Raw genomic sequence first — 13,559 nt, forward strand, 5'->3', positions numbered from 1 at the left:
TTTAGGATTTTCTACATATAAGATCATGTCATCTTCAAAGAGAGATGATTTTATTTCTTTTTCTTGCCTAGTTTTTGTTGCTCTGGTTACAGCGTGCAGTACTATTTTGAATAGACATGGGGTGGAAGTCATCTTTGTCTTGCTCATGATCTGGGAGAAAAAGCATCAGGTTTTCACCATGGCACATGTCAGCAGTGGGCTTCTCATATATTACTTTTTATTGTGTTTTAGGTAAGTTTTTGGTTTATGTTTGATTTTAGCCATGCTTCTGTGTATTATTTTAGTGATTTCTGTGGAAATTTCGGTATGCATATTTATTGCTATTTACTTGCAATTAATATTTGATCACTTTATAGTTTACTCTTTGTACTTTACTTCACAAACTTAAGAAACATAGTAGTTCAATTTCATTTAAACACTTCAATCTTACTTTTTAAGCTATTAATTTTACATAGTTTAATTCTTCATATAAATTCAACAGTATTTTTAAAATTTTAGTTTAATTTTATTGGTTTTTCAAGGTAGGGTCTTGCTCTAGACCAGGCTGACTTGGAGTTCACTATGTAGTCTCAGGGTGGCCTTGAACTCATGGGATCCTCTTACCTCTGCCTCCTGAGTGCTGGGACTAAAGGTGTGCACCACCACACCCAGCTGTATTTTTATTTTTAATAATATTTTAAGTTGTTTTAAAGGACATTAAGAAAAAAATTTGGGGGTTGTGTGTGTAGTCCAATAGCAGAACATTCGGTTATCATGCTCAGAGCCCTGGGTTTGCTCTATACAACCTCTGGGTAAAAGAAACATAGGTAATCTATTTTGCTTTCTCACATATTTACCATTTATTATCATCCCTTCCCCTTTCCCATGTATCTTTACTTTTATCTTGTTTTTCCCTGAGGATATTCCTCAGTATTTCTAACAACTTTAGATTTTACCTGCAAATGTCTTTATTTCTTCTCAATTTTGAAATAACTTTTGATCAACATAAAATATTCTGTACAGTTTTACTTCTTTAAATTTTATGAATTTAAAGGCCAAACCAAAAGGAAGGCAGGTGGATTCTGCTGTGGTCAGGGATTTGAATAATAACTTTGAGGATCTAAAAGTACTGACTTTTAGGTAAGATAAAGGTTATCATGAGCTAAGAATAGTCTACATGGGCTTACAAAACTGGAATGGACTAATAGGACCAACCAGAGTAATGTTGGCAGGCATGGATTGACTTATCAACTTGAAAGAATCTTAGTTTCATAACTTCTCATAGAGCTGAAATGAAGCATGCATCACACCATTGGCAGAGTTTGGATTTGAATATCATACCTTCTTTCTCCAAGCGTAGGGAGTTTTTCTTCCATCTCACGTTTCTGTAATGAAGGTGAGGCATCAGAAAACTGACCCATAATAATGGTTAATTTTAGATGTCAGCCATGATTGGATCAAAGATGACATGTAAAACTTATAAACTTATAAAGATTATTTCTGGGAGTGTCTGTAAGGGTATTTCTACAGGAGACTGGCATGTGAATCACAGGACTGCTTGGGGTAGATCCACACCCTCTATGGACATGTACGATCTCTTATGGTACACCTGGGCAACTATATGGAATTTGGCGTCTCTGTGGAAATAAGCCTCTGGGTATGTCTATGAGGTTGATTCCCAAATATTCGACTGAGCAGAAAAGACTCACCTTGAATGTTGATAGCACCATCTTATTAGACTGAATAAAAAGGAAAAAGTAAGTATTCATCTTGACTATAGACTTAATGTGACCAGCCACCTCACCTTCCTACTACTATGTCTTTCTATGAATTGTGAGTCAAAAAAGCCCTTCTTCCCTTAAGTTGATTTTTCAGGTGTTTGATTACAGCAGTGAGGAAAATAACTAACGTACCATCTAATCAGCTAGAGACCTGAATAGAACAGACAGAGATGTTTTTCTTCTCTATTTGACATCAGAGCTCCAGACTCTCTGGCCTTTGCCTCTATGAGTTGCACCATAAACTTCCCAGGTTCTGAGGCCTTGGACTTGGACTGGGCCATACCACCAAGTCTACAGCAAATAGGTGTTATGAGACCTCTCGGCTTCAATGATCCCAGGAGCCAATTTCCATAACAAATCTCTTCTGTAATTATCTATCTGTCTGTCTATCTATCTATCTATCTATCTATCTATCCATCCATCTATCATCTATTTATATATCTATCATCTACCTGTCTATCTATCTGTCTATCTATCTATCTGTCATCTATTTACATATCTATCATCTACCTGTCTGTCTATCTGTCTGCCTGTCTATCTATCTATCTATCATCTCTGTCCCATTGGTTTTGTTGTGTTGATTGACACACATTCTTGTATTAGGATGTGCCTAAGCTCAACCTTAAGAACTCATGATTATTAGACCCAAATCAACTGTCAAGACAAACATAGTTTCAATTAGCAGAATATATACATACATACATATATATATATATGTGTGTGTGTGTATATATATCACCTGCAAAAGACGACCTAACACCATTGCCAACACTTAATATACTTAGCAATAAGCACTCCCCTCCTCTTCTTTCCTCCCCTCAGAATTCCTTCCACTTCCATCTCTTCTCCCCTCCTAGCAGGTTCCAGCATGCTATTAGAGTCTCAGAATGCATGAAGTATTACAAGCTAATAATACTTAACATTTGCTCAGTAGCTGCCATGTTTTATTAACGTTTACATAAGTCATCTCATTTAATTTTGCAGCAGATGGAGGAACTACTCTAGGGAGCCCCTGAAGTCTGGGGACCTAGCCTTCCCTGTCTCCTTGTCTATCGGTGCTTGGCTTCTTTCCCTGACCTCCTGTGACTGCCCTCCTTTGCCAAATTATTTCTATTCTAGAGCCTGCTTGGTTCATAGATTGGGCTGACAACAATGCAAGGAAATTCAGATAGGTGCAACTAAATTTATGGTCTCTTGTTCACACCCTAAGTTAAGATATTTGGGTTACTAAATTGTATGTGAAGAAGTCAGAAAGTTTAAATCAGGCAGACACATGGGATAGCAACAAATTAAAAGACTGCCCTTCTCCCTGGCTCCTCCCTTTGGTTACTACAATTGCAAACTTAAGTGTTGACTAACCTCTAAATTTCCATTTCTTTGTGGATTTCTTAACATTCACCCAAATCAATTGTATTCTTGTATTCTCTGCCATGGTGTTAATTCTAGGGTATTGGTAAATTCAGTTTATCTGAAGGCAGTTGGTCTCTGGATTTTGCAGGGTGAACAGAGATTTTTTTTTTTTTTTTTTTAAGGGTGTGCTGTTCCTTTAAATTCTGAAAGTACACTTGGTTCAGGAAGGCCAGAAGCTCAAGGTCCAGCCCCTAGAAGAGAGTGCAGTTACAGAGTCTCCATCCTCAGCCTTTGCAAGGGGACAGCTGTGCCAGCCAGGCTCTGGCAGGCTTTTGGCAGCATGGCCTTGAAGCTGGAGGCCCTCCTGCTAGTGCTTGGGCTCAGCCTGGCTCAGCCAGCCTCTGCCCATCGGAAGCTCCTGCTGTTTCTCCTGGATGGTTTTCGGTCAGACTACATCAGTGAGGAGGCTCTGGAGTTCTTGCCTGGTTTCAAGGAGATTGTGAGCAGGGGAGTAAAAGTGGACTATTTGACTCCAGATTTCCCTAGTCTCTCCTATCCTAATTATTACACCCTAATGACTGGTAAGTACCAACCTTGTCCTCTTCTTGAAGGGAGGGGTCTAGTCTGGCATCAGGAACCTTACTCCCATGTTCATGTTTCCCTAGTCTCTTAGGACACAAAAGATAGGAATTGGTATGTGTTCCTGAAGCACACTTTTGTTGTTTTCCAAAATTTCTCCCAAGGACCTCTTTTGGATTTTCAATGAAGAGGAAAGATAACTATAGCAATAGAGGATATTTAATGATTTTAGAAGTGCTATTTGTCTTACAATTAAAAATTCCAGGGGCTGGAGGGATTGCTTAGTGGTTAAGGCTCTTGCCCACAAAGCCAAAGGACCCAGGTTCAACTCCCTAGAACTCACATAAGCCAGATGCAAAAGGGGGTGCACACATCTGGAATTTGTTTGCAGTGGCTGGAGGCCCTGGAATGCCCATTCCCTCTCTCTCTCTCTCTCTCTCTCTCTCTCTCTCTCTCTCTCAACCTACCTGTTTCTCTCTCTCTCTCTCATAAATAAAAACTAAAATAAAATATTTAGAAAAATAAATTCAAAATAAAAATTGTAGATAACTCTATGTTTTCAAAGTTCAAGTATAAAAGATGGACAGGTCTCCATGTGTCTATACCAAATTTCTTCTGTCCCATTACTGTGTGAATACCTGTCATTCTGGAGTCTTGAAAGATGATTTATCAATGTGTAAGACTGTGAAAGTTACTCACAGGATTCTTTAGAAGGGAGCCTTGCTCCTGAAGAGGAGTTTTAGATCACACTGTTCAATGTTACTTAGCAATGTCACTTTCTACTTTTGTTTCTTTGGACCAGGAGAAATGATGTGATGAAAAGGATTGTAGAACTGCATCCTCATTTTTAACTTCAGTCTATGAAAAGCAAATGAGTGAAACAAAACACACACACAAAGAAAGAAAGAAAGAAAGAAAGAAAGAAAGAGAGAAAGAAAGAAAAACAAAAAACAGGCAAACAACTAATTTAGACTGCCTGCTTTGGGTAAAGTAGATTTGCCTAAAGGCACCCTTCCTCTGGAATTGCCAGAATTCCAAAGGTGATCCCAGTGCCTGATCCTCTTTCTAGCAATATGTGTAGCCTCTTTCTGCTGCCTTAAAGTCAGAGTCTGGTTTTATAGCTAATCTATGTAATTACCAGCAAAAAGCTCTCAGAAAGTACTTTGTCATCTATCTAGGGTGGCTGTTAAGGATGCTTTGTTATTGCAGACTAGGAAGGATTTAGCTATGTTCTCTGAGCCTAGGGAAAAATTGGAATTTATGTTACCAGAAAAGATGTAGAACTCGGGTATCTCATTATAGATCTCTGTAACATTCCAAAGCCAAAGGAGTTTGAAAAATATGAAATGATATCATAACTATGTAACTCTAATCACAGACACATTCCAATCAATTGTGGCAACAGGGAAGATTTGAGAATTCTGGAATTTCTGATTTCATGTACTAGTATTCCAGGTATACCCCAAAATTCTATAAACTTATTCCCCAAACTAAAGGGAAGATATACTTTGAAGAATTAGAATTGAAGGCACAGAGAAAAACAAAATCAGGCTATATACAAGCAGGGAATTTATTTGTTTATTTTTAAAAATTTCCCTTAACAGACAAACCATCAGTCTCTAAGATAAAGAGAATGAACAAAAGGCTCTCTTGCCCTACACTGGGTCTTCTTCTCTTTTCCCAGGAAAGCAGTTTGCAGGCTCTTGGGTCACACATAGATGTTATTGTGTGTCCCAGTACAACCTTAGTTCTGTGCAGAGAGTTTCACACACACAGGCTACCCTGTCTCCAGTTGTCTTTCAGAGCCTTGCTGGGAGACACAACTCATAAGCTGCCACATACAGCTTTGTCAACTGCAATGGAAAAAATGAACAAAATCCATTTAAGATTAAAAAAAAAAAAAGGGACCATTACAAGCTCCACAGAGAAACGAAACCAGTGACAGGGACTTTTGTTTTTAGAGCCACATTCATAACATGGCCACAATGAATGATTTGCACAGAGTGTCAAAGTGTTGCATTGAGACATGCCTCTGTTTTAGGCTAAGGGATATGGGTCATGTTAAAGGATCCCATAAGCATGAGTCAAGGCAACATGGACTGCATTCACAGCAAGGTCTGATCTCAAAAATAAAAAATGTTTTCTTATGCTACTCCAACTAGAAATTCTTCTCACTATACTTCAGGTTGTGTGGTCTTTGTGTTCTAAAGAGAGAAGAGACCTTCAAGTGGTGAGAAACTGTCATTCCAAGAGCATATCAAAGATATAACCCTCACTTTGAAACTGAGGTTGGCTTGAGGAACCTACAAGTCTCTATATATGTTTTGCCTATATATTTTCAGATGGAAAATATATTATCTGACTTGAAAAATCTGCTTAGCATATTAAGTGACCTTTCTACTTCTTATAGCAGTAGTACTGGACACAGGTTGTATCTAACAAGGCTGATTTTTATGTACAAATGTCTTGTATTATTTTTCTTATAGCAACTGAGTAAGCTCAGCATGGGAAGAAGAATTTGTAGGCCGTGAACCTATATCATTTTCACTGTCCTGGACTGACTAATGGATAAATTTACACCACTTTCTTTAATAAATACAATTATTTTTCCATCTGGCATTGAAAAACTACATTTTCTCATACGAGGAAAAATATATGCATTAAGGATTGTGTTTCAACATACAGATTGAACATTTTAGCATTTTATGAATGAATGTAACTATTATGCTGGGTAGATCTTTTGGTACCAAAAAAAGACTGTTTTAAGATTCCTCAGAATTCACAAAAAAAAAAAAAAAAAGGCTATGAGCTTACCTCACTATATGACATACTGTATATAAGACAAAAATTCTTGGTATTCTTTTAATAGAAATGATGAGTGACTGGTGAGATTGGGAGTGGACTATTGACCTTGGAGTCAAAAAAAATTGCTTGGAGCTATTGCAGGGAGGACTTTGGTAAGCTTCCATGCCTGATCCTCTGTTTCCTCAGCTGTAAGATTTTTAAGAGAACATATAAGTCCAAATCAGGCCAGGATTTTAGGTGCTGTACATGAGTCATGAAATTACCAACACATGGGGAATTGTTAAGATTGGTCCCTTTCTTCTGTTTTGATTGTTGTTTTTCTTTTTCTACAAGAGTTCATATGTTGGAGGTGTTGTGTTAGGTGAGGTGATGTGGACAAATACTGTGGAATCTTTAAGGAAGGTGGGGACTACTGGGAGTGCCTTAAATCATTGGAGGGACCTGCTCTTAGAAGGAATTAATCTGCCTGTGAGTTCTCATAAGAGAAAGTTCAACCTTAGTCCAGCTTAGTCTGAGATTAAAAAGCCACTGTACTTGTTTATACTACTTTTCTCTTAAAAACATGTTTGTATTAGGACAAATGATGTGAATGAAGTTCTTTTTCTTTCCTCCTTTTTTTTTTTTTTTTTTTTTTTTTTTTTTAGGTAGGGTCTTGTACTAGCCCAGTCTGACCTGGAATTCACTCTGTAGTCTCAGGCTGGCCTTCAACTCATGGTGATTCTTCTACCTCTGCCTCCCAAGTTGTAGCAGACAGCTTCAGGTTCACTGAGATGAACTTTCAGACCAGATATAGTTATAGAGGAAGGGATTTATTGAAGCCTACAGATCCAGGGGAAATTCCATAAATGGCAGAAGAAGCTGGCCTGCCTTCACAGGACAAAGCAGACAGAGAGAAGTACAAGCCAAAAGCCAAAAGCCAAATAGCACACTTTAGGAACTCCAGCTAGGCACACTTTGCATATCTTTAGATTGAAATCTGAAACCCACCACTACACGTTAAGATCCACCCAGTGACACGGCCTCCAGGTGGTGCAGGTGCAAACTAGAAAGTAACAAAACACTGAACATATTGGGGGCCATCTATTCAAACCACCACACAAGTGCTGGGATTAAAGTTGGGCCACCATGCCCAACTCATGTGGACAGAATTCTAACAGTAATTAAGATCATTCAAATAATTGATTGCTTTACATTCTGAATCATAAAACAGGTCTTTCACCCAGAAGGTTCACATTCACCCAGAGAAGCATAACCAGAGAGAAATACCACTAATACGCTGTGAGATCCACATGCTGCATACAGCACTAACAAAGTGTCTAACCTACTAATATTCTGAAATAAATAACTATGTCTTATGAGTTCAGCTATATTCCAGCTGCCAAATTCAAGCTACCATTTTAATCCCCAGGACTTCAAAATGCAACTATATATGTAGCTAGGGTCTTTAAAGATGTGGTTACATCAAGATGAAGAACTGCAGTGGTGACCTGTTCCAACATGTCTGTTGTCTTTCTAAGAGAAGGAAGAGACACCAGGGGTATGTTAGGACACTGTCAAAATGAGGCCAAGGAGAGAAATCTCAAAAGAAACCAAGACTGGCAACCCTTTCATCTTGCACTTCTAGTTTCCAAAACTGTGATAAAATACATCTCTGCTGCTGAAGCCACTCAGTTTGGGGTACCATCTTATGGTTTGGAGTTGGGATCTAAAGGAGTAGAAGTCTGGACTAACTCAAGTAGGAAGGATAAAGGAGTATTTTCTTGCAGGGGAAATGGCTCAGTGGATAAAGTACTTGTCATGTAACTTAAAAGAGCTGACTTTAAATTCTCAGGCCCCAGGCAAAAAAGCAGGCCTATATAAAAAGCAGGCATCTGTAATATCAGAGCACCTATGGTAAGAAGGGGGCCAGAGACAAGAGAATTGCTTGGAAGCTCTCCAACAAAAAGGTGAACAACAAAAGACCCTGACTGAAACAAAGTGGACTATAAGAATCAATCTGAAAGTGGTCCTTTGATATTCATATGTATGCTGTGGTACATGTACACTCATACACATGAACACACGTGTGTAGACATGCACCACACACCCCCAAATAAATCATTTAACAAAATAAATCAATTAACAATATGCTATGGAGAGAATTTCCTTCCAGTTGGAAGAACATGAGAAACATTTTTGTTGTAGCCCACATTAGCTTGGAACTTATAATTTTCTTGCCTAAGCCCCCTTTCTTAGTGTTGGTATTGTAGGCATGTGCCACCATGCTTAGGTATGAGAAAGTATCTGAAGATGGGCTCCGGAGTGGAAGAAGCAATTCAGGCATGGCAGAAGTCATTAGATATTCCTTTATGCATAATCTCTTTTTGAAGAGCTGTATGTGGATCAAATTAATGTCAGTTAAATTACAACTACAGTTTAAATATTATTGGGAAGTTTTCTGTTTATCTTAGTGTGGATGTAAAGCTAATATGAAATTCACATTTGACTCAGTGAATTTAACATAACATTAATGGAGGCAAGTACTGATTTGTTCAATTCAGGTCATGGGTAAGATTAAATGCTGTGTGTGTTTTGAGGCAGTATAACAACACTGTTTTGCCAAGGCCAATGGCAACATTTGTTTGTAATTCTAGAACACGTCTAGTTAAGTTGGAGAAAGTGACCCAGTCATGTGCTGTGTAGCTGGGAAGCCAATCTAGGATTTTATCTTTACTATCCCAAACACTCCAAAAGATAACATGCTGAAATTATATGTTATATAGTACCTTATAATTTTAGCACTTCAAAACAATGAAACAAAAGGGAAAGGGATTGAATGTTTTGCTTTAGAGATGCCAAAATGTCAGCAACAGAGCTGAGACTGCAGGATAGCCATCAAAGGCCAAGTTTATCTGAGTCCTGGAGTAGCCTCAGATCCAGGATATGGGTTTACTCAGTATGGATCCAGGAAGCAGCAAGAATCTGAATAATAGTGCTTTATAAATCCACTGAGGAAATAAAAAAAAATCAAGATGATAGCAGCTTACAACTAATATTTGTGTCCATGTGTTTCCCATCATACTGATGGAACTTATTTGTGATGCAAACTCTTACAAGAGATCCCAACATTCTGTAGTAATAGACTGCACCATGAGGTTTGCTTTTCCCTATTTTAAAGAAAACATCTGATTTTAGTTAAAACCAGCCATCACTTGGACCAAAGTAAATCAATATAGAAAGTACTTGAGTAAATATATTTGGAGACAGCCCCACATTTTCAGCTTTTTGCAGACTGTAGATTGTTGGAGGTGGAGATGCTGCCCACAAACTTCCGCCTACCCATAGCATTAGGATGGAGGCTATAGCCCTGGCTTCCTCTCCATTTTGTTCCCTCTCCTAATCAACAATAATATGGGGACATTAGGCCTGTGTGTTAGCTTCCTCAGATGTAGATACTTCCACTAACAAATGAGCGATATTTGTGACACCTTCTTCTTCTCTTCCCCTCTTGTACCAATTTCATTCATTCTTCTATTTTAATAAGCAGCCTCCTAGTGGCCCCATGTCCAGTTTGATCATCTATCTATCCCATGACCAAAATTTGACATAACCCTTGTCCCTCTTTCCTTATAGCCCACCTGGGTCCCTGGTCCCTCTCTGCTCTCTCCATTTCTTCTTAGCTTATGGACTCCTCCTTGGTTCTTCTCTTGTTTCCTCCTAATTTTTCTGACTTTTCTTTTGCACTTTCAGGGTGAATTCTGATGTCTTTGCCTCTCCCACCTCTACTGCTAACACATCGCAGAATCCACCCTTGCTATTACCTGGACTCTCCTCCTGCTCTGGCTCCTCACTCTCCTTGGAGGAGCCACAGCAGTTCTTTAAAGACATATGTCTGTCTGCTTTGCTCTTCTGCCAAACGGTCCATGCAAATCTATTATCACTCTAAAATCACTACAGAATTGACCCTACACACTCTCTCAGCTCATTCCTGACCACTGACCCGAACCACCTTGGCTGGCTTACATATGTCATTTTGGTGCTCTGATAAACCAGGCATACACCCAGAACACTTGACCTTCCTCCTCCTTCTCCAGAAAGACCCAAGATTTGCCTCTCTGTTTTTTTTTTTTTTTGTGGTCTCCTTCTCTAAGTCTTGCTAGTAGATGCTTCTTTCTTGGCCACTTTAATGAAAATAGTATATCACTCCATCAAGTTATATTTTTCCTATCTTTATTTATTCCTATCTTCACAAAGAAAATGTTTTGTGATTAGGAAGAATTATGAAACTAATTCAGACATCCAGAATTTTAGAAAAATTGTTGATTGTCACTTTGATTTTGGATACTTCTAATAAGCAAGAGAAACAACTAAATTTATATTTTACTCATATGGAAGCAATTAAGAGCTATGTAGGTGAACATAATGTGGGACAGTTTTATAGATCTCAAAACATATCTTTCCATTTTTTTAAAAAAAATTCGATCATAAGGCTGGTGGTAGCAAGAAAGTTGGTGGGAGAGTTTCCAAGAAACAAAAAAAAACTGAACCAAAACACCATAGCCCAAGGGAGAAACTAATGCTAGTCAAGATTCCTGGAACTAGAAAGTAGAAGCAAGAGCAATGCACTAAACAAGGCAAATAGTTCAGAACCAAGGCAGGAGCTGGTAAAGAGGGCCCAGAGCTTAGTTTTGTGTGGTCCTGGCTGTCAGATGTAGGTGTATCTACTTCAAGGGCCTGCAGAGCCATCCTTGTATCCATGGCCTCTGTGGTAGTTTGAAAGGATGTCCCCAAAGAGATTTAGGAGTTGTACTTTTGCTCTTGCTTTTGGTGGTAGGGTTTCTCTATTTCACCATTATGAAACTTCCCCTGGGTTTATAAGCTTCAGTAAATCCCTTCCTCCCATATACTGTGCCTTGTTTGGAAGTTTATCCCAGCAAATGGTACTGTAACTTTACAATAATTTATTTAAGTCACATACATGACTAGTAGTTGACTATTTCTCATCTCTTCTTTACTTTGGGAGCCAGGCTGATATAAGTGAGACACAATGCTTACATGGAAGCTGAAAAAGAAAATGGCAGAACTATATAATAGTATTTAAAACTTCTGCTGAAAGGTGGTATAATTCACATCTGGTCATATTTCAATCATCAAAGCAAATCATATTGCCAGGCTTGGTGAAATAGTTCAGGGTTGCATAGTCCTATCATAGGGAATGCCAAGCATTATTTTAAACTTTAATGTAATGTGTCTTAGATACATTTAAGTTGATATTAGTTGCTATAAGAAACTTAAAGATTTTACCATGCTTAGAAAACTTAGATGAGGAGAAAAAAGAAGGCAAATGAAATATTAAATAATGATTTAGAGTGACATAATAATATAGCAGACAAAAATAAGAGATGTTCCAAAGTTGAATATTGTGTAACTTAAATGAACAGCATAGAAATAATTGTTGACAACTGATAGGAAAGGTTGTCATTGGGAATTATACGGATGTTGACAATTTCCATGGAGAAAACAGATGAATAAAATATTGAATGACAAGAGCAATAATCTTAGAGAAAATAAAATCGGTTGGCATATATTCAAAGAAAATAAACAAAAAAAACCCTGATGAGATATGTGACATAGACCAAGTAAGAGAGGTGAGCATTAACACAATATTTGGTCTGGGTTAGAGGGCTATAAAGGAACAAACTGGTAATCTTTATTAAGAATTTAAAAAAATACATACTCTTGGTGGAAGACTTTGAAAACTCAATGATAGTCTGATAAGCTCCTTCTTCCCTTCTTTTCCACTTTAAACATAAGCATCCATTCTTTGTGAAAGGGATGAGTTGATTTTAAGAGTGCCCTTAAGGAAGGATTTGCAAATTAGCTGAGGAGTAAATATGAAAGAATTAAAAGAAGGTAATGTGAAAAGCTTCCAAGGCTACAAGATATTCAGGAGTTCAAAATGGGCTATTACTAGAAGGAGTGTGTTATGGTAGTTTGAACTAAATATCTCCCATAAGCGCATGTGTTTTGCATACTCAGTCCCAAGCTGGTGAAGCCTGTATGAGATGGAGCACTGCTGAAGAAGGTGTGTCACTGGGAGTTAACCTTGAATTCTAGCCCTATTGGGTGCTCAGTAGCCAGTACATTATGGCTGCTACCTCCAGCTAATGTGGCAAGATGTGATGCCTACCCTTTTCTCTACCATGCCATGATAAAACTTCCTCTTGAAGCTGTGGGCTAAAATAAACTCTTTCCATATTCTGCTTCTGGTCTGGTGTTTTGTTCCAGCAGTATGATGGTAAGAGCTACAGATGGGAAGGTTTTCAGGGCTGTGTATTTCCATATGATTTAGTTGGGAAAGTAAGTTCTGAAAAGATTATATTTCAACTTAAGTAACTAGCTGGGAGCTATATCTTTGGGGGGATCAGACCTAATATCATTACAATTCTAGAAAGACAAAATGTCCATAGGGCTAAAGGGGGGAAATTGATCCTTGGCTTCCATTAACATAAGTAAAAGGACTCCCTTCCTCTCTGATTACCAAACAGCTCATGAAGAATATTTCTCATAGGTCTATAGATAAAATGTGGCATCAGATCTGCATAACCTTTTCACTAATTTTTTTTTTAATTTAATTTATTAGTTTTCATTTCAGCGAATACAGGCAGTTTGGTACCATTATTTAGGCTCATCTGTGATCTACCCCCTCCCATTAGACCCTCCTTGTTAATGAAAATGGGTCGTGCATTGTGGAGTTAGCCCCCAGTTATTAGTATGATAAATGTCTCTGCAAATCATGACCCAACATGTAACTCTGACATTCTTTCCGCCCCCTCTTCCGCAAGATTTCCCTGAGCCATTTTGGGTTCATTTTTGGTCTGCTTCAGTGCTGAGGTGTTGGAGGCCTCTGAGGCTTTGGCTCTCTGATTTGGTAGGAGTTGATTTTTCTCTGCGTTGATCTCCTTCCTCTTTGTGCTGGTATCCAGTTCACAGGAAAACATCACCCTTGCTTATTTCGCCAGTTGTCCTTAGTTTCAGTTGGGCCCCTTTTGAGGTATGTTGGGGCAGCTCTCTTCTTAGGATCTG

General features: G+C 38.4%; 1 protein-coding gene across 1 annotated transcript in view; it reads left to right on the plus strand.

The window, feature by feature from the left end:
* Window positions 1-3,450: 3,450 nt before the first annotated feature.
* Window positions 3,451-13,559, plus strand: part of Enpp6 (ectonucleotide pyrophosphatase/phosphodiesterase 6) — a 158,209-nt gene continuing 148,100 nt past the window's right edge. The window contains exon 1 of the mRNA XM_045142485.1: window positions 3,451-3,691. Within this exon, the coding sequence (XP_044998420.1) occupies window positions 3,451-3,691 (241 nt within the window). The remainder of the gene's footprint in view (window positions 3,692-13,559) is intronic.

The sequence above is a fragment of the Jaculus jaculus genome, chromosome 1 (assembly GCF_020740685.1).
Source record: "Jaculus jaculus isolate mJacJac1 chromosome 1, mJacJac1.mat.Y.cur, whole genome shotgun sequence".
NCBI classification, from domain to species: Eukaryota; Metazoa; Chordata; class Mammalia; order Rodentia; family Dipodidae; genus Jaculus; species Jaculus jaculus.